Consider the following 25283-nt stretch of genomic DNA (forward strand, 5'->3'; position numbering starts at 1 on the left):
TGATGCTGCATTGCTCCTAGGTTCCTTGCGGATTGCCTGCACAAGTCTCTCTGTGGTTCCGCGGGTATTTGCTCGCTTGTTGCTCGGTTGTCCTTTCTGGTCATAAGTGGTGGGTTGGTTCAACATTTGCATGTGATTCCGCTCGTTCTGGGGAATCTGGGGGTTGCGGCGGGGCGTGTGCGGGCCCTCATATGTGCGTGCCTGGCAAGAGTGGACCATCCCCCGCCACGTGAGATTGAGTGCCTTCTCTGCACCGTTGACCTCGGGTTCTTTTCTCTGTGCTGTTCTCCTCATGACATCTCATAATCATCCCCAACTAGCATCGCAAGCGTTACCGTACCGATAATATATTATACTGTACATTGTTTCCTGGTGCTTTTTCGGCGCTTCACGCGAAGAACAGGTGCTTGCGCTCTGTTGACCAGTCCGTCAGCCAAAAAGTGTCCGGGCGCGCAGCCTATGACGTTTCGCTGGCAGGGAGCGCGCAAGCCATCCAGGCGCAGATGGACTAAGCCGACGCCCTAAAACGTCGGCGAGCCAAGTTCATGGCTGCATTTGTAAGTTCAATCTCTTTTTTTTTTCTCCTCTTCTTCGCTTTCTGGACTCGTCGCCCTCTCCGAACGAAGTCCGACATTTTGTCCCCGTCCCAAGCCAACTTTTGCAAACATCGCCAAAGCCGGGGTCTTTTCAGGGACCGGAACTTGCCGTTCGCCGCCGCGGCGATCCTTGGCGTCCGTCGTTTTGTCGTCCATCATCCTTCTTCCCTCTTCCTCTGTCCATCGTCCACCGTCCATCGGACCCGGGGTCTGACGGCGGTTGACACGACCCCAAGCCAAAACAAGCAAACTTGATAGGGCATTTTCGAGGTCCAAGCACGCACGGATCGCACACAGGCACTGGCCGTCTGAGTGTGGCATGCTATGGGAGAGGTCGACGACGACGTAAGCTGACAAGCATACCTCACCCTCAACCCCAGGAACCGTGGCTCGAGCACATGTCGACTCCCCGCATGCAGCGCGGTGACCCCCTTGACCCGTCCATCCCCTCGCGTGACGATGGCTCCACGGTCCTCTCTGGAGCTCCAGCTCCGACATACGCCTCATTCTCCCCCGCGACTCTCAGCTCGACCGCCCCGAGTGCCACATCGGCGGCCAAGAGGAGTACCATCCTAGTACACCAGAAGTCGCCCCTGCTGCTGGCGACACCACCACAGATCACGCGCGCGCTCGCATATAGCCACCCATTTCTGCTGCCGCTGAATAGGCTGGTCGGCCTGCTGACATGGACGACGAACGATCCGTGGGAGAGCTTCCTGCTGTTGATGGCATTCTGGGCAACAGTGCTATACGGTGATGTCGTGGTGCGCCTGGCGGGTCCGTTGGTCCTGGTGCTGGTTCTGATCGCGGGCATGTACGGACGGCGCTTCAGTCCGTTGAGCAGCAGCGGATGGAGCGAGCCGGGACTTGGCACCGCGGACGGCACAGCCGTTGCCACCGATGCGAAGAGTACCAAGGCTGCCCGAAGGACTAAGAATCTGTCGGTCGACGGGCTGGTGGAGAAGAACGGGAGAGGAGGGAATGGGAACGCGGGAGGCGGAGGGAAAGGCGGCCACACGAGGAGCCAATCTTCGACATCGGAGGCCACAAACACTCGGCACCAGAAGACGCTGGATGAGATTGTCGAGACCCTGCGGGAGTTTACAGCGAGGTGCAATATCCTGCTCGAGCCACTGCTGGAGCTGACCGACTTCCTCAGCACGCAGCGGACCCCGACGTCAGCAACCACTCGGCCGGCGCTCACGATGCTGTTTGTTCGCATCCTGCTCTGCATCCCGTTCTGGATCCTCCTCACACTGCCTCCTCTCCGCGTCATCACCACCCGCCGCGTCATCCTCATTCTGGGTACCGTCCTTCTGACATGGCACTCCCGGGTCGCTCGAGTGACCCGTGTCATTCTCTGGCGCAGCGCCACTCTCCGACGAGCCCTGAGCCTCGTCACCGGCCTGCAATTTGAGGGTACAACGAAGCCCTCATCGGCCGCTTCCGCCGCAGGAGGCGCCGGGACAGCGAAGAGCAGCGCCGCCTCGTCTACCAAGTCCAAATCCCCATCCCGCTCGAGCGGCACCACCATGACGGGGCACGAGTCCGAACTTACCAAGGCCCTCCGTCGCGCCCGCAGTGGCCGTGGAACGGGCGTGCGCTTCACTTTCATCATTTACGAGAATCAGCGGCGGTGGGTTGGCCTGGGCTGGACGACCAGTCTGTTTGCCTACGAGAGGCCCGCGTGGACCGATGAGCATAACAATGCCGTACCTCCCAAAGCGGAGTTTGAGCTCCCAGAGGTAGAGGACGGGAGTAACATGCGCTGGCAGTGGGCAGAGGGATCCAGGTGGAGGGTCGACGGTGTGCCTGATGAGGCGGTCGCAACAGGTGCTGACGATGAATCTGAGTGGGATTATGATGGTCCCGGCGGGCGGATGGGTTGGGTTTATTACGATAACAAGGTCTGTTTCCAATTCGCCCTGGAAAAAAAAAAGGGGGGGGGTTCCTCCCCATTTGGATATAGAGGCTGACTGTTCCGCAGTGGCAAAACGGCCGGAGAGGCCAGGACGGTTGGGGTCGCTGGACCCGACGGAGGAAGTGGTACCGTGATGCCGAACTGGTTGAAGTAGACGAGGAGGCTGAAAGACAGCAAGCCTCGGAAAGCACCTCAGAACAACGCAAAACCCCAGGCCCGGCACCCGCAGCTCCAAGACCGCCAGCGGGCCTCAACCCAACCCCCGCCGTACCAACGGTCGACTTGACCCCGAGCTCTCCAGACGCGTCCATGTCCCCCCCATCCTCAATCCAGGATCGGCAACGCCCGGCCACTTCCGGGGGAGGAGATCGAGAAGAAGAGCACGACTCGGCCTCGCTCATGTCTACATCGAGCAGGTCAGCGCCCTTCACGCTACGACGCCGCCTCACCGACACGTCACACCGCAGCACCCGCAGCAGAAGGGCGAGTGTTGCTGCGAGCAGCGAGGACGACTCGGCCATGTTGGGAACCCAGACTAGGATGGCCGTGCAGGAGGCTGGCGCGGAGGCCGGGAGTTGGGGGGTTGGAGACGAGGTTAGGATGGGGTTGGAGTAGACGCTGAACAAGTTGCTTGCGGCAAGTACGTGATGGACACAAGGTTGTTACTAACTTGCTGGAGGGAAAACAGGTAGGAAAGATGATGGCGGTGGTGGTGTATTCTCATTGGCTATAAGAGGGCTTTCGGTTAGGGATTGCCAGGGTCATCGCATTATTTGGGCAGCGCTCTTTGATGGATCAAACTTGGGCTAAGGAATGATTACGAGGTCAGGGTTTATATATATGGTTGTGTGGAGATAACGGACTCAGAAGGGCGTGGGATAGCAGGGTAGTGCTTCAGCCTGTCGTTAAACCGGAATGTGAGCTTGTCGGAAGCTGTGGAGCTTCCAAGCGTATTAGCCACGCGTTTGCCACAGCTGTATGAGGCTGTTCAACGCTTTGGCCAGCTCCTTTGTCTATAAATATCAGTCGTTTTGTCTCCTTTATAGATAGTTCAACAAGGCACTCTTTTCCTTCGTATAGCCACCTACTACAGACTGCTTTTAACGCTCCTAGAAGCTTATTACTACGTTCGGCAGTTATAAGCCTAGTGCCTTGATTACTCCTCTACCGACGTATCTTTAATATTAATAGTAGCTTCTTCTATTATAAACTCTCTTATCTTGCTTTAATACGCTTTTGACAATGTATCTATTATATCTGAGATCTTAGTTAATACTTTTATATACCTTATAAGGCCTAGTTCTTAGAACTTATAGTATATTAAACTATAGTTATAGGCTAAATTTACTAGTATATAGGGATTTATTAACCTTAATAGTAACTATAAGCTAGATTTAGAAGTTCTATAGTACCTAATTTATAAGTAAGCTAGAGATAACCTTATCTTAGCTTTTTAAGAGTAACTTTTAGAGAGATTATTACTTTTAATATCTATAGATTTAATACCTTCTAATATAGCTATTATAGCTAAATTTATATAATTATAAGACTCCTTTTATAAAGATATCGTATATATTATAGATGTTAGTAAGCGGATAAGATAGCTATAATACTAGCTAATATATATTATAGATCCTAAACTTTATAAAGCTATAAAAGCGTATAAGAAGAAAGATATTAACCTTATTAGGGAGATTATCTAGGCGTTTCGCTCTATACTTATACTATCTATTATAATGCTTCATATAATAGTTACTATATAATATATAGCTAGTCTTAATATAGCTAAGTGTTTAGGAGTTAATCTATAGTATTAGATTTGTAACTTTAATATTGCCTTCTAGTAAGCTATCTAATATAATATCCTAGAAGTATAGGGTATATAAGGACTTTATACCTTTCTTAATATTATCGTTATATATATCTTACTAACCTAGGTAGTAAATAAGAGGATGGAAATCAAGCTTACTAATAGTATAAGATAGCTACTTTTAGAGCTTAATACCCTTATTATAATAGCTAAGATCCTAATTAATAATAATATATAACCTAGAGTCTCTTAGAAGTATAGAATCTTCTTAATAACTTATATATTAACACTTTCTATGGTATAAAAGAGCGGTAAGAAGAGAGGTGGAGACTTATACGCTTAGTAATATAATATAAGATATCCCTATAAGCGTCTAAGACATTTATAGGATCTAGTAGATTATTACATGCTTAAGTAAGCTATCTATAGTAACGAGTAACGCTTATACCTTTCTAACAAGGAATATAAGAGGATTTACTAGAAGCTTAATAAGCTAAAGTAGGCTAGATTAAAAAATTAACTTATTACTAAGTAGGGGGAGCTATCTTATTCTAGGTAGTTAGGGGTAGGATACCCTAGTTCCTTTAATACGTTAATTATTAGCCCTTAACTACTTGGCAAGCTCTCGACTTATTATAGGGCATTTAATATAGTTACTCTATAGCGTTATCCTCTTTCGAAAAGCACTTTACTAGACTTATATAGTATAACCTACTTAGTTAATAACAAGAAGTTCCTTTTACCTAAGATATTTATTAAGGTAGATAATCTTAAGTTTATTAAAGTAGGTACGATAACCTTTCCTATTAGTAGGAGGGGCACTTAGGTAATCGAGAACATTTTAGATAGACTATATAGACTATATACTAAGAACCTAACGCTTAAAGATATTACTATCGTTAAAGGATTCTATATTAATATTATCTTGGAAGCTCTATTGCTTAAGGTAAGCGCTTAGTACTATAGCTTAGATTACTTACTATGTTTTAGAATACTAGAAAACAATATTATACTTCGTAAGTTAGAACGTAAGTATAATCTTACCTTCCTTAAATATAAACCACTTTCCTACTACCTAAGCTTCTTAGACTATATCTTAATTAGTAAAGTGGGTATTATGAACGTTTATATATCCTTATAGAATATATTTGCTATATATAATAGAAGGTCCTAGACGCGAGCGTTACCTACTATAAGAGAGAATACCAAGGATCTTTAGTACTTAAGAGCTAGCTACCTTAGACTAGAAGCGTTAAAAGCGCTTATTAATAACGTTAGAAACGTCTATATTAAGGAGATAGTACGTATTAAGTGTAAGAGCTATACTTATACTTATATAAGCAAGGTTATCTCTAGAAAAATACTACCTAAGTAGAAGTCTATACACCTGTTCTAGCAAGTAGCCTAGGATCTATTTAACTATCCTAAAGCGATTAATAGATTATAATAACTACTTATAATTGTTAATAAATATAGTAGGAAGCTCTTCCCTTTCCTCTTAACAATAAAGTCACTAGACTAGATTATAGGAGTTATCCAGAATTTCAAGAGCTAGGTAAAACGCTAATATAGGCTCACTATCTATAAGATTAAGTAGGATAATAATACTACGATAATTAGTTTAATAGGACATATACTAATATACTACTAGACTTAGGCTATAGAAAGCGGTATTGATCTTAAACTCTTATCTTTATATACCTACAAGCGTAATAGACTAGTAAAGCAAGTAAGGTAAGAGCTAATCTTACACTTAATTAAGATGCTTAATAGTGTAAATCTCCCTATAAAGCTCTAGTTAGAAAGCATATAAGTAGCCGTATACTTATATATAATAAGCCTAAGCTATACTTACTTGTTTAAAACTCCTAATAAGGTACTCTATAACTGGTTTAAATAGTATTTTCGCTAGTACGAACCTAGCTTAATAATTATATTAACTAGTAACTTATACCTAGATTTGAGTAGTATCTTTATATATAAATACTAGGTATATATCCTCCATAAGAATAGGGAAGCTAAGTAGTATATAAAGGACTTTAAGGTACTATTATATAGGCTAATAGGGTATCTTATAAGAAATTACGTATTTAATATCTATTATATTTAGATACCTAAGCTCGATAAGGTTATTATAATTTATAACGTTTACTTTGATAAGAAGACTTTCTACTATCTAGGTAAAGAGTAGCTAATAAAGCCATTACTAGTAGTAGCAAGCTAGGAAGTTAATTAATTCGATCTTAGTAAAGATTCCTAGGATACTAACTTTCTCTAGGAAGTATTATAATAGACCTGGTAACTAGTAAAAGACTCTATTATAGTAGCTTAGCTACCTCTATTATAAGAAAGTCCGGTAGTAGATTAACCTCTCTAACAAGGTTAAGACTCAAGGGTAAGGGAGCTCTCCAATATATAGCCTATAAGCGAGTAATTAGTTCTAGAGACTCTTATAATAGAGACGTAAGTAATAGACGAACTTACTAAATAGATAGAGAGCTTTAAAAGACTTTTAACCCCTAAATATATGCCTAAGCCCTCGGTGACTTGCCCTATACCGGCTAGTAAAGGGGATATCTACTAGGAAGTAGGAGGGTTTAAATTAGGGCCTTCCTAATCACTAGCTAGCTAACTAGACGCTAGGAAAAGTAGGGGAGCTATTAAATCTAATAGAGAAATACCTTCTATAAAAGAATCTAGTATATATAATAAGTAGATAGAAGAGCTAGGAGCTAGGGATAGTACTACTAATATATCGTACCTAGCTAGGCTAGAGGAGTAAAGCGTTAAGCAAAGTCTAGATTAGCTAATATATCCTCTAGAAGGTAGAAGTAAAGGAAAAGCTACTTAATAACCTCCTATAAGGAAAGGCAAAAGTAAGAGGAGGGCTTATAAGCCTAGAGACCCTATCTAGTTAAGCGAAAGGCTATAAAATGAAGAGAGGGTCAATTACTATTACTCCTTTATCTATATAATAAAGAAACTCTAGTAATAGTTCTATAAGACTTATCTACTTAATTAATAAAAAGCTTACCTAGAGGACTAGAGTATAAGAACAATATATATAGTATTTACTACTACTATATAATGGAAGGATATTATATACCTTAGAGTAGCTCTAAATAAGTCACATTAGTATATTAACAATCTTACTTACGTTCCTACTAATTAGCAAGACCTATATAACTACCTATTAGGATAATAGTTTAAAGATATAGCTTGTAAGAAGATATATAACTTAGAGAGTAAGGGAATATAGAAGATCGTACTATACAAGTAGGTAAAAGCACGACCTATCTTATTAGAATAGGTCTTTACGTATAAGTTTAATAAGGACGGTTTTCTAGAGAAGTATAAGGCGAAGATCTATATATAAGGAGATCTATGAGATATTAGCTTAGTAGAAAGTACGTATATAGCTACTCTAGTAGTATAGTCGTTCTATATAATAATAGCGATCGTTATATACTTTGACTTAGAAGTTAAGTAGTTCGATATAGTATAAGCGTTCCTTAACGCTAAATAACCTAAAGACAATTCTATCATCTATAAATTACTAGAAGGATTTAAGTAGCTAAGGAAATATATAGAGTTATAAAGAGCTCTATATAGCTTAAGAGACTTATTACTCTTATAGTATAAGGAGTTCTATAAAACGCTATTAGATCCAGGTATAGAACTATTAGGTAAAGAGAAGTGCCTCTTCTTAAGCTATAATAAACGAGTTATCCTAATCTTCTATATTAATGACTTCTTAGTCTTCTTCTATAAAAGTAATGCTATAGTAGCTAAGTAAGTAATAGAAGGAATTAAAGCTCGATATAATGTCTATAAGCAAGGTAATGTCGCTTAGTTCCTTGGCATTAGGGTAATCATCGAGACCGACCTATATATAAGATATAGTTAGTCTATAACTAATATATTAGAAAGGTAGTAAGAAGATATGGGCTAGACGTACCTAGCGTATACAAGCTAACTCCCTTAAGCTATAAAGAACTTAAGAAGTTTAAAGGGAGCGCTACTAGTATATGGATCAAAGAGTATTAAAAGCTCGTTAGATTAATCCTATATTATATAGTTATACTATATCTAGATATTATATATACCTATTTAGTACTCTCTTAATACCTAACTAACCCAGGATTAGACTACTTATTAGAGGTATAGCAAGTAGTAAAATATCTATTTAGGAGCTCTTACCTATTAATCTAATATAGAGGTAAGCAAGCATTAAAAAGTCTAACGCTTATAATTACTAGGGACACTTTGTATATAAATAACCTAGATATATAGTATTTGTTATAGGGATATATCCTTTTCTTATTTAAAGGTTCTATTATATAGAAGGCGTTGTACTAAGATATTATTATAACGTTAAGTATTAAAGTAGAACTTCTAACGCTTTCCTTTATAGTAAGAGAGGCTATAGCACTTAAAAGGCTATTTATAGATATTAATCTTAAGCTTAGAGAACCCTAGAATATCTATTATAATAATTAGTGAATAATAAGACTAGTAATGGCTAAGAACGAATATATTAATACTTACCTATAGTATATAGATATCTATAATATATAGTTATACTAAGAAGCGGTAAAAGGAACGTTTAAAGCTATATATCCACTAATTAGTTAGATACTAGTAGATAGGCTTACTAAATGACTTAGCTAATAAGCCTTTAAGCGCTAAAAGGCCTTCCTTAATCTTTAAAATATTAGTTATAAGCTTATATAACTAAAGGATAGAAAATAAGTCAAATTCGCTAAATAAAATATTACCTAATACTTCCTATCTATTACTATTAGCCGTTGCTAGGATTAATAGCCTTGCCCTTACCTTTATCCTAGCTAGGTAATAACATAGCACCTAATATATCATTAGATACGCTAATACGAGTATTATAAGCCTCCTTAATCTTACCTAACTAGTAGAAGATGTCGTATATAGAGTAGGTAATCTTTATAAAACGTATAAACTTAGCCTTATCGAGCTTATACTTCTCTATATCGTCTATACCAGCGCGTTTTAGATTACTCCGAAGAACTATATATAACTTCTTAAGATCTTATATATAATTATTAGCAATTTGCCTATATATTAGAGGTAAAGGTTTAAGATCTAGAGACTTATAGAAGCCTTAGCTCTATCTAATAGAGCTTTTATTAAATCCTTTACTAATCTAATATAAGAAGTAAGACTACTATTATAGTTAATATAAATATTATAAAAGCTATTAGATATATAGGTAATTAATATATATATCCTTATACTTATAAGAACTATAGGTATAATAATGGTAATAAGAGCTAGTACTAGAATAATCGCGATATTTACTAAAAGAATATCTTACTAGAGCTAACTATATATATATTTTATAAGGTACCTTATAAAGCTTATTAGCCATAATATTACTATATTTAGTTAGCTTAAATAATCTTAATATAACTAGTAAAGTACTAGAAAACTATAAAACTAATAATAAAATTAATTAAATAGAGATAATAAGAATACTTATAGTCTAGAAGCTTTAATATACTTATACTTTTAAGGTATTATAAAAGTGAAAGTTAACTTACTAGTAATAATAGTATTTATAATAGGTATACCTAACAAGTTATCCATTAATTTAAATATAGGAAGTATTATCCTATTATTATTATTATAATTAAAACTAGTAATACTATTACTACTATAGTTATAATAGCTATATTTAATCTATAGCTTTAAAGGAATCGCTCTACTATACTTAACTCTTTTAGACTTCTAAATATAAAAGGTAGGCCCCTAAAGGAGCTATTAAGGTAAGAGCGACAAAGGATATAACACTAAGAACAATATTACCACAAAGCGTAGTTAAACAACTACCGCATTTAACTAGGGGGTATGTCAGAAGCTATAGAGCTTCTAAACGTATTAGCCACACGTTTGCCACAGCTATATAAGGCTATTTAACGCTTTGGCCAGCTCCTTTGTCTATAAATATTAGTCGATTTGTCTCCTTTGTAGATAGTTTAACAAGGCACTCTTTTCCTTCGTACGGCCACCTACTGTAGACTGCTTTCAACGCTCCCGGAAGCTCATCACTGCGTTCGGCAGAGCTCTACACATTAACGAGGGCAGTTTGTCGTGGCAGCGGAACATGAATCTGGACATCAACTTCTTGTTGGGAGATGCTTTGGCCAAGCCTACCAGGCCTGGTCACTTGGGGGAAAGGACCTACTAAGACACAACTTGCATGTAGGCATGATATGTTTACAAGTCAAAGCCAAGACTCACTATCAATGGCTCCCCATAACAATTATGGGTACAAATATAGCGTTGAATGAAGGAAAAGGACAATCTCCGACCATGTCACTCCTACCGACGAAGGTGGTATCCTATCATAGGCTCAATGGTCCCCTCTGGATGCAGGGGTTGGTGAGTGGTGGGGGAGAGGAGGGTCTAATTATTCACCCCCGAGAGAATGGGCATTCTCGGTGTTGTCTGACATCCGCCGAAGCTTGGCCCAGGCTCTCCTCGATCCTGGCCAGCGTGGCTCGGTGGCCGCGCAGGAACCGACGGGCGTCGAACCGCGAGGTGCGGGAATCCTCCATGTATATCCCCCACCGGACCGCCCTCTCGACCAGAGAGACGGCCAGGTCGACCAGGATGGAGTTGCCGTGCAGCTCGCGGGTCGAGAGCAGCCGGAGGGCGTCGTCCAGCACCTCCTGGAAGCCGACCTGCAACTCCATCTTTTCCTCTAGTTCTGGCGACATCGTTATACCCGCGGTGGTTGTTGGGTCTTGCTGACTTCGAAGAAGATGCTTGACTGTATGTGCCTTGATCTGCCGTTTCTGGCGGTGGCTTGGTTGGTTGGTTGGGTTTGGGGGCTCTGCGATGCTTGGTTGGTGATGGGTAAGAAACTGTTGCTGCTAGAGGGCGAGAAGCTGCGAACTCTGGTGAGTTCAAGAGACTCAAATATATCATCTCTGGGGTGCGTGTAAAACAAGGACGTTGGAAGCATGCAACATGGGATGATCACATCGATGTGAATCTGGACTGTAACCAACTCGAGTCATGGGACTGCTCGTTGTTTTCGTCTGGTTATGAGGACAACAAAGCTGAGAGCCAAACAGGGTGGACTAAGTCAAGATAAGTAACTATCTTTCTTGTATATACGTACTGTCATGCCATGTTAGCCTTGGCTTATCAGGATCTCCAGTGTCGATATATTATGTCAAGCGGACAGCAAGGGAAGCACGGTCTCTTATGATCTCCGGGCGAGAGCGCCGTGTCTCGCCCATCTAGAGAGAAGCGATGCACCCAGGCGTAACATGATTACGGTTTGACTTGTGATGGTCATGTATGTACAGAGTCGAGCAGCATGCAATATTAAATAAAGCAAGGCCCTGCCAGCGCATTGAGCTGTCCCTCTCCGCGACCTGGCATTGACACGTTTCAGGGGTTGGAAAGGGTGACAGACTCGCCTGCTACAGTACACTGAACGCCAGCATGCATGTACAGCGGCCTGGTGCATGCATCGAAACACGGCTATTCATGGGGGTACAGAGAGAAGTAAGGCCATTCAAGCCGATATCTGGCCTGGCCTCGCAGCTCCCCGTCTCCATTCACAACCAACTCCCGCACATCGCTCCAGACGCCCTCCAGCGTTCCATCTCGCACCCGGACCACCACGTCACTCGCCGGCCGCGCACACTCGGCCAAGTGGCCCAGGCGATGCGAGACCACGATGACGGTGTGGCCCCCGGCCAAGAGCTCGCTCTCCACCACCAGGGGCTTGCAGATTACTGTTAGATCCGACTCAGATAGCCTCGCTTCCTCTAGCACCTTCAACCAGGCTATCGCACCCATAGACATTTCTAGGTTTGCCCATGATTCGACCAGCCGCAGCAAGGCGGTATTGACAACAAGCATGGGATTCAGTGCAACACCGACTTGTCCACCGCTGACGCGACCACGGAGGGCTACGGTGCTACTAAGAACGCCTGTTGCCACGGCTGCGGCCAACAAGTCAAGGGCGAGATTTATATTAATACAGGATTTGACTGCCAATAGGTCAGATCCGACTGACCTACCAATAGGGATAATAGACCAGGGTTCGACATGTATTTAGACAACACCTACCTCCAAGTGCCTCCGGCACTTGAGAGAATCAATGCATCTTTTACCACCTCTTCTGAGGCTCATACGAGACTTCCAGGAGTGCCGCCCACGGCGCGTATACCGCTGTGGTGTTGTATAGGGACTGTAGCACCTTCATGCTGTAACAACTTCGGTGTCGATGCTCATGAGAGTGACGGCTTCACTGTTATCGTGGGCCGCACTCGGTGAGCTGATGGTTTTGTCGTATAAGTATAATGCCGATGAGGGCGTTCCTTGTGACAATCTTGAGCTTACTCAGCCGGTGCTGATATGCTGCTGTCGAGAGCTTCAGCAATAGTTGACTTAGCATGGGGACAGCGAATTCTAGAAGTGCTGTAAGGGGCAAAGCTTACAGCAGCGCCCACGTAGGTCGTGACCGCCCGAGAAACACTAATTAAAATTGTATCGCCCATCAGCATCCGCAGGCATGACCATTCGGGAACAAAAAATACCAACGATTTTCAGGAGACCCACAGGTCCGGCAGTGATTCTGGGGTGATAGCCATCTAACCCCCATAGTTGAGGCGCAAGAGGGACCAAGAAGGCGGTAGTGTTGGTTATTGAGAGCCACCGAAGCATTTCTTCTTTCGCCATTGGCGGCGTTGCCGGGTAAGACAATGGATAGAAGTGTTGAGATTGGTCATGTTCAAATACCAAACCTTGCCCCTTTCCTGAATTTGGAACAGCAGAATGGAGCAATTGGAAGATGTCTTGGGCCGCCGAGGTTGAGTTGATTGAGGAAATTCGCAACTGTCAGAAGCGACAGAGCTTCTGGGACGCTGGCCACGAGCAATGCAAGCCACTTTGCAGGCTCATCGACGCACGGATCATTTTCTTTTGTCTATTTATATCGCTCTTTCTCTCCTTTGTAGATACTTCAACAAGGCACTCTTTCTGTTCCTTCCTTGCCACTACTCTCAACGCCTCCTATACGCTTATTCGAGCTCGTAACTGCGTTCGGCAGCAACCGTTAAGATGAGCAGCGAAATCAGTGGGCAGGGACTGCGTGGACCAGTAAGAGTTGCTCGTATCGGTGCAGAAGGGAGGAGAGATTTAATGGTTAGGCCCATCAGGAGTATTATGCGAGGAGCCCACTGGCGCAACTGGTAGCGCAGTAAAGGAAGGTGCCTTCCCGCTGCAATTGCACAGCCATCTGTGCTGTATGTACATACGTGCGTGAGCGGAAAATGAGGGCGTGTTGAAGAGCGAAATCCGCTAGCCAAGCACCGGAGAGCGCACACGGGGCAAGCAAGATGCAGCGACTCAGGTGTCGTTTCTGCGCCATTGCTGGAGGGGAAAATCAAGCCGCATTCAAAACATGACCAATTACATACAACCTGAAACAGGTAGGTACTCGGGGAGGTGTTTCCAGTCCTGCATACTATTATCACTGTATAGTTATACACGCGACTTGTCCATAGAACTAAACAAAGAGGGATAGCAGGTCGGATATTGCAAAACAAACGATATATCCTGCGGAAATGGAGGCGAAGAACTGGGCCAACTTCATGGTAATACTAGTTCGCCAGGTATTGCTTTGTTCACAAGCAAACATCTTACTGCCTGCCGGTCTCAATCCTCTCCATTTCACAGATCCCTCACCATCCATACGTTGCCCTCTCTCTCCCCGCCCGGATAGACCCGGAAGCCAACCTTTTCGTAGAACGGCACCACCTTGGTGTTCTCCCCCGCGACACCCAGCTGGATCCCCTTTCCAAACTGCGCCCCGGACGCCCTCACCGCCTCGACGAACTTCTCAATCATCTGCCTCCCCCACCCCTTGCCCTGCCACTCTTCCAGCAGGTCGATGTGCAGCATGGCCCGGTACGTCTCCACCAACTCCTTCTTGCCCTCCACGCCCTCCAGCACCAGCCACTCGACCTTGTACGCCATCTGTGCCAGACATCGCGGGTTCACCCTTGCCCTGTACTCTCCTCCTTCTCCATCTCCTTCTCTTCCTGCCCCACCATCGGCAGCGAGAAACCACGGCTCCTGCACGTCCAGCTGTTCCGGCGGCGGCACGTCCGCCCGGCCCTGCCCGGCCTGCAGCACCTCGGCGACGTAGCGCGGGTAGGCGGCCGCGAGCGCGAACACGTCGGACGTGCCGATCACGTAGCCGACCGCGTTGCCGGAGCCGTCGTCCAGGACGAAGCACGTCTCCGGCGAGAGGTGCGTGAAGGGGAGGGTCCAGAGGTACGGGGACAGGCGGACTGCGTCGGCGGACGACGACAGAGATGGGGGCAAAGTAGCGCGGCACTGTTTTTGAGGCACCGAAGGGAAGAGAAAAAAAGGGGGCGAGGGTGGGTTTGAGTCAGTCAAAAAAGTACGGAGTAATATACGGTATTAATTAAATCATCGTATCGGTGGCGAAGGGAGGGTGGAGAGAGAGCAATCGGGGAGACCATCAATAAAACACTCGCCGCGAAACGAGCTCTGTAATTAATCAAACCGGGAGAAGAGCGAGGGCAGAATAGCAGAGGAACTGAAGAAATAACAACAGGTAAAAAATAAAAAGAAATAAAACACAGACTGAAGGGTCGAAACTCACAATATGTTTCGCATTTTCTGTATCCTCGGGCCTGAACGGGCGGATAAAAGCCATTTTCTAAACGGAACACTCAATGTCAAGTTTCGTGACTCGATCTGGTCTTTCTGCTGAGTGAGGTGGGCGAAGGATCCGTGGCTCTTGGTATGAACCTTGGAGTCGATCTGTGATATACTTGCTTGTCTTGTTTTCTTTCGCACCTGTAGTGCAGCTTCCCTAAACCTTGCACTTTTAATCGTTTCCTTTCTGTTAAGGGAACTAAACACTTGTACGTCCAGTCAACAAGGAACACCGCTCTCCCCTTTTTGCTCAACCCCTCCTTGTTTGTGCCGTATTGGTCTGGCAAAACCTCGGCTAGCCTAGGCCACTCGGGCCGCCCTTCCTCACTGTCGCAGTGCAGACTGCTTTCGCTGCTTTCGGTCATGCTGTCTTTTGTTGGGTGGTAGTTACCTATGCACCCCGGTAATCAGCTCGGTGAAAATAGCTTTGGGTCCTCCAGGTCCAGTTGCCTGTTGGATTGCCATGTTTTTCCATTCTCGCAGGCAAGATACCTTAGCTATTCACATGACGCACATGTAATATAAGCTCTGAGGCCCTCTAATATCATGCGCTCGGCCTCCTATCTTCTCCCAGTAACCACCCAGTCAACCCTAGCCAATACCCGGCCCACCAGCAGCCCAACCATGATGGCAACTCACCCAATCTTCTCAGAAACCCTTCATCCAAAATGCTGGGCTATGCCAGCTTCTGCAAGATAGAACCCAGCATGAACATCCATGCATCCTTCCTGGAAAATAAGGTGCCAAACCCGAAGAAAAAGCTCGAACGAAAGGACAGTATAGGAAAAAAGAAAAGGGGGGGTGGGGGGGAGAAAGAGAAGAGAACAATGACAGTGGTTTCCCACTCCACGCCAAGGTCTCTCTGCCTTGCAAAAAGGTATCTCAAGTCATAAACCACATCTGGTATCGATAAACCGTGTCTGCTTTTCAACACTGCGCCGACCGCCCTACGTTAGAAGAATTGAAACAAAAAAAAAAAAAAAAAAAAAAAAAAAAAAGAGAGAGAGAAAAGAGGAATCTCAAAGAAGAAAACAAGAGAAAGAGACGGCCGCAGAAAAGGCACGCATCGCCATCCCTCATGGCCCCACGATGCTAGATCATGCGACCAGGGGCACCAGGGACGCCCATGCTCGACTTGGCGCCCGAAATGGGCGTCTCCACGGACCGGCTCACCGGCGGGCCTCTTGCCACGAACGGCGGGCTGTTGTCCCGAGACGTCCCGGGGAAGGGTCTGGGGACGGGACCCTGCATATCCGGGGGCGGTTTCCATAGCCGCCGCCGTTGGCCTTGCATGTTACCGCTCTCATCCTCACTGGCGACTCCATGATCGGCACCCGGTGTGCTGTGATTAGACTGGCTGGCATACGGTAGCCGAGGTGGTGCCATCCCGCCGTCCTCGTAAGCAGCCTTTGCCTGCGAGTCCTCGCGTCTACGGCGAGGATTGATCGGAGGCACGGGAGGCGCAACGTCCGCTTCACCGCTGTCTGACCGTGTGGTCGGAACCTGGCTTGACGACTTGACAAACGTCGGCTCCGAGATATCCCGTTTGTCGACAGGACGCCTCATCGCGCTGGGCGTGGCACGGTTCGCAGGACCCAGAGCCGGCGACTGTGAAGCCGACGGTAGTCGTGGGCGAGGTCCAAGAGAAGTCGGGGTGCCCGCAGGAGATCCCGCAGCTTCCGTCATGTAAGGTGCTGGCGAGGGCAATCCCATGGGCGAGATTGGAGACGGCTGACCCGAGTGCGGGTCTAAGCCTGGCCGTCCATTGTGCGGGGCGAGGTTTGCCGTTAACCTTGATCCCTCAAAGTGCGGTGAAGGTGCTTGGGAGGGGCCTCCGCGGCTTGGGTATGGATACGGCGGCATCATGGGTGAGCCTTTGATGTCTGTCCCGGGTAAGCCAGGAGATCGCATCATGGGTCGTCCAGAACCGGGAGCTGCAAGCTGATCCTGTGATTCCGTGTTCGTGTTGGTTCGCAGACGGGGCGGCCGGCTGCTGGAACGACCGTTACTTGTCTCTGAACCACTCCTAGAACGTTCACCGGATGGCCTGGTACTTCCTGGCGAGTTGTGGCCGTTTTCGTCGCTGGGGGCCCGCGGTCTGTATGTGACAGGAGGCGGCCGTCTCTCTCTGCTGGGCGTCCGTTGTCGCGGTACCCTACCCGCGGGGTGCATGCCATTGTGCTGCTCCAGTGCCGCATCTGATGCCTGTGACATTTGCGATACTTGGTGCCGAGCGAGCGTCTCAAGCTCTTTCCGTTTCTGAAGTTCGCGACGAGCCTGCCTGAAGGCTTTCAGACCAGGGTGCGTGGCTTTACCTTCGTCCTTATCCCCCCACTTAGGGTCCGAGTCGCCGTGTGATTCGACATCCAATATCGTGCGACCCATCTGCAATGTGTCCTCTCCGGCAACTTCCTCCTTCATTGTTTCCAGCGTGGGGATTTCCTTCTCTTCAAAGGATTGTTTCCCAGGCTGCGTTGGAGTGCTCATCGTTGCTGCTCCAAGCCCCAAAATTTTAAGGCCTTTGGACTGTCCCGGGACCACGTTTCGTGAGCGATCAATCAGTGAACCGCGGCTAGATTTTGGTTTGAGGATGGCCAGGGGGTTTGAGGATTGTGCAGACAGGTTTGACGGATCAGTCCGCGGCGGGTGCGGCGACGGAGCTCTGCTGCTGTCCGACTCGACATACGACGTCAGCTTCTCCCTAACCCGGCGACGAGCATTAGCAAGCTGGTTAGCGAACTCGTCCGTCTCATCCTCCGGGGCCGTGCTTGCCCGGTCAGGCGTCCTCGAGTCCGCAGTGTTATTCTTGGCTTGAGTCTCTCCCTCTCGCCCCGCTGACAAGGCTGCAGGAGTGGTTTCTGACTGCGAGCCAAGAAGATCTCGGTCAGATGAAGGCCACGGGCCCAACACGGCCGCAGCCTCCTCCGGAAGCGCTACTGCATCCGAATCGAGCTTGAACCGGGACCCAGGGCCCGGAACGTCGAATCCAGCACCGCCCAATGTCGAATCTACACTCTCTGTGCGAAGGTGCTGGCGAACCAACCCGCTCAGACCTGAGGCTGGTCCAAGTGTTGGAGAATCCTCTGGTGAGGGTTGCTGTGAGTTACCGTATGAAGGCTCTGCCCTCTCAGTTGGGGAAGGTTCTCTGCTCATCTTAACAGGGGGAGAGATTGGAGTTGGCAGCGCGGATTGCCTGAAGGCAGGATGGTCCTTGTCAGAAGGCCGTTCGATATGAGACTCGGGAGGTATCGTGAGCCCAGTCGGGATTGCTGCGCCAGCCTGCGAAGGCTCGGTCTCAGCAACAGGGGTCGGAGGGAGTGCTCCGTTTGGCACCGCTTGTCGAGCTCCGATACTGGCCAGCTTCGTTTCGTGGTCTCCGGATGAAGGAATATCCCGACCGCTCGTTTCCGAACGGTTCCTCTGAGTCGGGGTTTCTCGGCCTTGTTGAAGCTGGAGCTGTCGTTGTACGTATTGCGACTCATCGTAGGATTGCGATGCTTCTTTCAGACCCGTCGTTGTCGCCTTTCCCAAATCCTTTGCCAGTGTAGGCACGGTTGGCTGTTCACCGGTCTCGCTAGCGGGTGGGCTCAGCGGCGGTAAGCTACCCAAATTATTGGGTTTAGCAGCGGGTTGAGCACCGAGGCCCGAGTCCGAAGTCCCGATTCCCCGACTGGCCTCTGGCGGACTCAGGGACCTCAAGCTCGCTGCGCTAGTCTTTGTCAAAACCGTCCGCGTACCCTCCGCCTGGGAAGTGCTGCTCGAGGCCAGATCGGGTGTCCTTGTGCCAAAGGGACGTGGGCGCATCAAGGCCTCGATCCGCGAAGCCACTGAGTTCTGAGTCTCGTTCGAGTCATGACTAGGACCTTGCTCATAGAGCCTTCGAGTTCGAGTGACACTACGTTCGGAAATAGGCGATGTGACGGCTGACGGTGGTACGCTCACCGTTGCGGAGCCTTCTTTGGTCGTACTGGTGGACTGCGAGGTGATGGAGGTGGCTGCTGTAGAGTTTCGGGCCCTGAAGGAGCCGGATGAGGTTGTAGACACCGTCTCGCGTTTGCGGCTGGACCCAATCGGAGCCGGGGACTCAGATCGGCTCTGCCTTTCCTCTTCAGTCTCGTCGGAGGTCGTGCCGTTCAGGCCCTCCAATGTCTTTTCCCTTTCCGACTGCCTCCAACGTTGAAAAGCTGATAGGGCAACGTCGTCCTCATAGACTGCTCGACCAGTCATTCCTCCCCCCGAAGTCGCCGGGATTTTGTAAATCTTCTGCCTCCCTCCAAACAAGACATTTCCCTCCGTGGGCCTAGAGCGGTTGAGCACGCTCGTGCCATTGGCTGACCCCGATTCGTCGGATGTCACGGTGGTTGTGCGAGGGAGATTCCGATCCTTGATGGACTCGACCTCGGCAATGTCGGACAAGCCAGAACCGGCTCCAAAACCGAAGTCAGCCAGCCGCGATTGCCGCTTGGGAAACAGTACACTGTCATCGCTAGCCTTGCCAATCTTGGTATTGGGGTCATCCTGCTCCCTCAGCATAGAAAATCGCGCCGACAGGTTACTCATCAACAAGCTGGTCCTGAAGTCGTCATCTGAGGGCAAGGCATTGGCCAGATCGAATTCCTTCTTGACCTCCTCCTGCTGCACCTTCTTGCCTTTGCGAAAGAATGAGAGTGGAGATTGGTCTGAATCTTCGCTCGAGCGGCCGGCGGCAAGGTCATCCTTCGCCCTCTTCTTCGTCCTGAAGCGATTCATCTTGACTGCGATCAAGCGTTGTTGGGGCGCAATGGCATCGACTATCCGTCAGAAGCTCTCACTGTCAAACCCGGAGTCCCGAGGGTCGTGTGTGAACGCGCTGGGGCTTGGCCGCTATCGAGATAGGGTGTTGTATACGGTCCAACTCCAACCTCGGCGGATCCGTCAACGAATTGAGAGAGAACGACCGCTCCGAGTCGACCTATACAGGCTGATTAGCACCCGTGAGATATACCGGTACCAGGTCGAGGCGACGCACGAGGGCGTCATCGAGCAGTGTAACGGGGCACAGAGGCTTGAGATTCCAACACGAACTCTCGGCCGTGTTGGCGTGACGCAAGCTGACTCTTGCATTTTTTGCCGCGTGGTTTGTGGCATCAAATTGGAACGGAAGCACTGCGCAGCCGGACATAGCGCCGGGTCTATCACGACAGTGTCGTCCAGTTCGAGTCGGGACAACTTACACAGAGATGGAGTTCTGCAATGACCAGGATCCACCCTCTATCCCATCAAGCTAAGACCAAGGGTTCGTCTCAGAGAGCACTCCCCAGGACGCTCGTCGCATAAAGTCGGAGCAGTGTGGAATCCCCGAGTGCTCGGTCGATACGGGCCGCTGCCAATCGCCACACTGTGATGCTGCACACTCCCGTGGCTGGTATCCCGCAAAATCCAAGACCAAAGGCAGGAGGATAGCGCTAAATCACTCGTATGTTTTGTTCTCAGAAAGGATCGGCTGAAAAGACCAAGGTATCGACGCAGCTGTGAAGGGTCTCGGAAGGAAGGAGGGCGGCCGGCGGACTCGTGTTTGCTCCTTTTTGCGTCTAGAAATCGGCTCGAATGCTGACGACTAGTGCTCAAAATCGAGGCACGAAACGAGTGAACGAAATAAACGGATGCAGGGAATGACCGAACGAAGGGACGAGCCAAGTCAAAGGCAAAGGACGAAGTTGAGAATCAAGAGATGCCGACCCAAATGTGTCAGTATACTGCATTAAGTTTGGTGTCTCGGGAATGGAGAGAATGGTAGGGCGACGAGCGACCTTCTTGGGGCCGGGCAAGATTGCGCACGCCCACAAAAACAGTGGAGGTGGACCAGGATTCAGGAGTCAAAACGCGGAAGGGGGTTGCAGCTAATCCCGGAACTTGGGCCCCACGATTGGCCAATGGCCGTCCAATAACGGCCAGGATGACCGTCTCCCCACACCTGGCGTGCCCTGGGACAGAGCTTGACGGCAGCATGGAGACGCCCGGCCGATCTTAATTGGTTCGCCTCAGCTTCGGGCAGTGAGTCTGGCGTGGTTGTAGTAAAGAGCAGAGGAAAAAGAGAAGAGATTTTGGAAAACGGAAGGGCACAGCGACGGCAGGCCCACCCTTTCCGCCGGCCGGGCCCCCTCCATTGAGAATTTCCGCTACCCGCATCCTTTTTTGGCCTTCTGGCCTTCTGCTGTGACGGCAGTTTCTCTGGAGCGCAAGAGAGTCGCGTTCCATTCTTGGCCGTTGTAATGATTGCATTTCTACCCGTGCTATGGAAATCACAATGTTACTGTACGTGGGTGTTTGGGATTGGCAGCGTGAATGTGCCAGCAGTCAGACGTGCAGATGCAGGTCTCACGCCCTGCATCCCGCGTTTCGGTACCTGCATTGCTCTTGCTTCCCCTTTCGTCCAGATGGGAGGTTCCTCCACCTGTAGTGAATAAGGTATGTATATGTTTTCCACCCCGTCGTTTTCCATCGGGCTGCCCAATGTTCGGGCCCGGCGGTTATGCGGGCCTCGGCATCGGCTCGGGGTCAAAGAAGACTGGCCGTACGGAGGTCCCGAGGCCTCTTCTCCACAGCAAAGCAGCCGGCGTTCTGTTGTTATGTAAGTATGTACGCAGTAACCGGTTTTTACCATGTAGTGTATGATGTGTTCATGTGTTACGGGTTGAGGAGTTTGACTCGATGCCCCTGAACGCACCTGGCCTTCAACCCCCTCGCCCCTTCGCTACGCCGCCCCCATGGGCGCTGCTTCTAGGATTCCCCCCGCGCGGGGTTCCTCTTGTGTCCTCTGCTTTGTGGTGTGGTTTGCCAGAACATATGCAGTGGGGAATCAGGAGATGCCATCGTTTTGCACCTTCTAATGTATACCCCGGCGAAGAAAAAAAAAAAACCTACACGAGCCACCCTCGAGCATCATGTTAGCAGTTGTGTCCGGCGACCACGCGCCAAAGGCTCAGACGCCCGATCTGGGCTGCAATTCCGATTGGGCCCCCCTGCCCGGAGGGGGGTGCCGTGGTAATTTTGTGGTTGGTTCCGTCACACACCACGCATTAATGGTCAAAGGGGTAGCTCCAGGAAAGCGGGGAAAGGAGTAAAAGGCAAAACAACACGATGGGGAAAAAAGCAATGCAAATAGAAGAGAAGCAAGAACAGAAAATGAATCACAGGGTGTGATGCTCAGTTTTGCGTACCCGATCTCATGGGGATAACGACAGCACCCTGGCTTTGATGGTCACCTGCACCCTTCCATTCTCTGTCCCACCCACACGGGTCGGCCACGGCTTCCGCGAGCCAATCAGGAAGCTGTTCCTGGCGCTATGCCATATAGAGACTTAGAAGCCGAGAAGCGAGATCTGACGGTCTCCACCTTGTAATCCGCATAACAAGAACAGAGGTTCTTGGACCCATCACAACAAGGACATTGTCGAGGGCTGACACTGGAGATGACAAATTACCGCGCACACTCATCTCCAGTATGCAGAGCATCTTAGATTTGCTTTGGAGCAAATGTACACAGTATGTGTCTTCAACGATTTCATGCGCGAACAACGTTGTCTTTGAAGTCCACAAGGCAAGTAGTACTGAGGTACCGACACAAGAAACAAAATATAAGGCGGTTGCACTGTTTCGGTGCCTGTGTTTTTTTTTTTTCCGAGCCAGGTAGGTAGGCATAGACAAGTGAGGCATGTACTATATGTACATACATACATTAGTTATGCGCGATGCAATCCGTACGCACTGTATCTAGCAGTTGCTTCTTGTCATACGGCGTATCCCTCTCAGCTGAGCAAGGGAGCACTGCAGGAGGGCGTGGCTACATTCATGACCACTTGGCCAAGAAATATAGGGACAAATAGATTCAGCAGAATTATCGCAGTTGCTGCGCAGGAATTAGTTTTTTCAGCAGCCTCGAAACGGAAAGCTCTGGCTTCGGGCGAAAAAATTGGCGATGGATCCTCGCCTCGTGGCACGCCTGGCCAATTTGGTAATTAACTAGCGGGAAGGCTGGTGGGGCCGATGACCAAGGAAAGACGAACAAGGGATTGATCATCGCTCCCTCGTGGTCTGGACGTTGCGGATTTGCGAAATTTTGTTGAAGCTGGTCCGTTGATCGCGGAGACCAGGCCGCCGGGCCGGTGTTCGAGAAGCCTGACTGGGAAAAAAATAACCGCATTGAGTCATTTTGTTGTGCACGAAGTATAGTGCACCCATCAAACAGTACACTAGTGGAGTTCTGTACACTACTATGTAGTCTATCCTTACCGAGGCTCCCTTGCATTGACGGCGGTAATAGTGCAGTTACAACCGAGCGCGGGAAGGGGATGCGAGATGCACGGGAGCGATGCCTCGGGCCTTGGGAGCATGCAGACGCGCCGATTAGGTGTATCTCCGTCCCACCTGCATCCCATCTACTATGTAACCACACCACGAACACTTCGAGAGGAAGAGGGACTTGCGTACTGGCTCACGCGTCTTGGGCAATGCGGCTTGAGATGGAACGCGAAAAACAGGCATTGCGGCCACTGCAAAATCTGGAGTCTCCCACTCTGATGCGCGCTCAGTGATCCTTTCGCTGTTTCCACACACGTTTAAACAAACTGCAGCTGTAGCGGAGCAGTGACAACACACTGCACGACGCTTGTGGACAATGTACTTACCTAAATAAATGATCGCTGGTCGTCAGGTTCGGGTCGAGGGGCCTGGAGGCAACGAAATGAGCGAATTGCTGGCGTTCGTTCTGTTGGAAGGACCAGCCAAGATGGGCGGGAGCAACCGCTGTGGCATGAATAACATCGGACCGGTAGTTACACCGGTCATTTCGCGTAACAGTCTGGAGGGCGCAAAATTGTCTCGTGTCTCGCAGAAATGGCAGAGGTATTTTCAGTCATGAAGTAGCTGCACCGTAGCCGCAAAGCTTCTGATGGCAAAGCAACTCAATGGGTTCGCAGAAGTCAACCACAACGGAGCCGGAACCCCTTCTCCGTGTATAATTACGTATTGCCGGCTGCCTCGCATGTTCTGGCGCTTTGGATGCACGAGGTCGAGGCGGGCCATAACAATGGTTAATTACTTCCGTTTGGCTGCCTGCTTCCTCGAGGTAACCGGGTCTGTGTTCAAGAATATCTCGTACTTTTCTATGTTTCTGCCGGATTTCTCTCCCTTCAGCGTTCCGTATCACAACTGATCTCTCACCACGAGTTCTGCGGGAGGACAGATACCATGCACACCATCCATACCCTCAAGACCCCAGAGATAAACTACAGTTAATAATTACCTGAATACGGCCTTCCAGTGTCGAGTAATTTACACTCTATCAGATCCTCGGGCGCAACCTGATAGGATATTGAGACAAAGGCTCATAACTTCAGGAGGGAAAGAAATGGGGGAAGGGTCGGCTCATGTCCTGGCGGAGTCCTGGGCTAGATTCTGTTCCTTCTACAATTTTGGTACCAAAGCCCTCACCACATCAACATCCATCCTATGCCGCCACATCCTTTTCGACCGCCTCGTCTTGAGCAGGTTTCTTATCGGAGACTCTGCTGTTCAGGTCCTTAACAAGGCCCCTCCCATATTCTATACCCGTATGAACACCGATTCCGGGCGATGGCAACTTCAGGAAAGGTGAAAACTGCGTCTGGAACCGGTACCATTCTTCCATGACGGAACGCGCCGTTGAATCCTAGCCGACGTTCTGGTACTGATTATATATTGGATGATCGCTTTTTCATTCTCCATTTGAAATGAGAACTTGAGCGGCCAGTGTCTGTGACATGCGAGGCCGAACGCATTAAAAGCTCTTATCCAGTTAAGTTGCTTGCTGGATTTCGTACAGCAAGCGGCCAACTGAACGACCCAAGGATGGACCAAGTGATTGTCAAGGTCGTACTCCTCCATTCGCCAGCGTAATCGGTCTAATGTTGCAGGGGGTTAGTTCTCAATGCGATAACCCTTGCGATTTCCTTGCAGTTTCAAAAGCACGCTTCCATCTTGAAGTTGCCGCTGGTTTGAATGACTTTGAACTTTACCGTAACCTTGGTTGCAGATGATTCACAAACGTAGAAGAAGGGAAAAAAGAAGAGAACAAAAATGAGAAACGCGAAAAAAACGAAAAGAAGAGGACGGTATGCTCAATGACATCAAAGCGCCGACCTGAACCTTGCCGCATGCGCAATAACCAACAAAAATGAGAAGCCATCAAGAA

General features: G+C 48.1%; 4 protein-coding genes across 4 annotated transcripts; 1 reads left to right on the top strand and 3 right to left on the bottom strand.

Annotated features, from left to right (window-relative positions):
- Positions 1-446: 446 nt before the first annotated feature.
- On the top strand, positions 447-3272 carry MYCTH_2307199 (uncharacterized protein). Its single transcript, XM_003664360.1, has 3 exons — positions 447-557; positions 977-2503; positions 2584-3272. The coding sequence occupies exons 2-3, from the start codon at positions 995-997 to the stop codon at positions 3130-3132; spliced, it is 2058 nt and encodes a 685-aa protein (XP_003664408.1). The 5' UTR covers positions 447-557; positions 977-994; the 3' UTR covers positions 3133-3272.
- An 8585-nt stretch (positions 3273-11857) lies between these two features.
- Positions 11858-12184, bottom strand: MYCTH_2111394 (uncharacterized protein; the record flags this gene model as incomplete). The annotated part of the gene is made up of 1 exon (XM_003664361.1): positions 11858-12184. The coding sequence occupies one exon, from the start codon at positions 12182-12184 to the stop codon at positions 11858-11860; it is 327 nt and encodes a 108-aa protein (XP_003664409.1).
- Positions 12185-14056: 1872 nt separating this feature from the next.
- Positions 14057-15071, bottom strand: MYCTH_2119441 (uncharacterized protein; the record flags this gene model as incomplete). Its single annotated transcript, XM_003664362.1, has 2 exons — positions 14057-14725; positions 15018-15071. The coding sequence occupies 2 exons, from the start codon at positions 15069-15071 to the stop codon at positions 14057-14059; spliced, it is 723 nt and encodes a 240-aa protein (XP_003664410.1).
- Positions 15072-24412: 9341 nt separating this feature from the next.
- Positions 24413-25126, bottom strand: MYCTH_2307205 (uncharacterized protein). Its single transcript, XM_003664363.1, has one exon. The coding sequence runs from the start codon at positions 24738-24740 to the stop codon at positions 24561-24563; it is 180 nt and encodes a 59-aa protein (XP_003664411.1). The 5' UTR covers positions 24741-25126; the 3' UTR covers positions 24413-24560.
- Positions 25127-25283: the final 157 nt, after the last annotated feature.

This window comes from Thermothelomyces thermophilus, chromosome 4 (assembly GCF_000226095.1).
Source record: "Thermothelomyces thermophilus ATCC 42464 chromosome 4, complete sequence".
Taxonomy (NCBI): Eukaryota; Fungi; Ascomycota; class Sordariomycetes; order Sordariales; family Chaetomiaceae; genus Thermothelomyces; species Thermothelomyces thermophilus.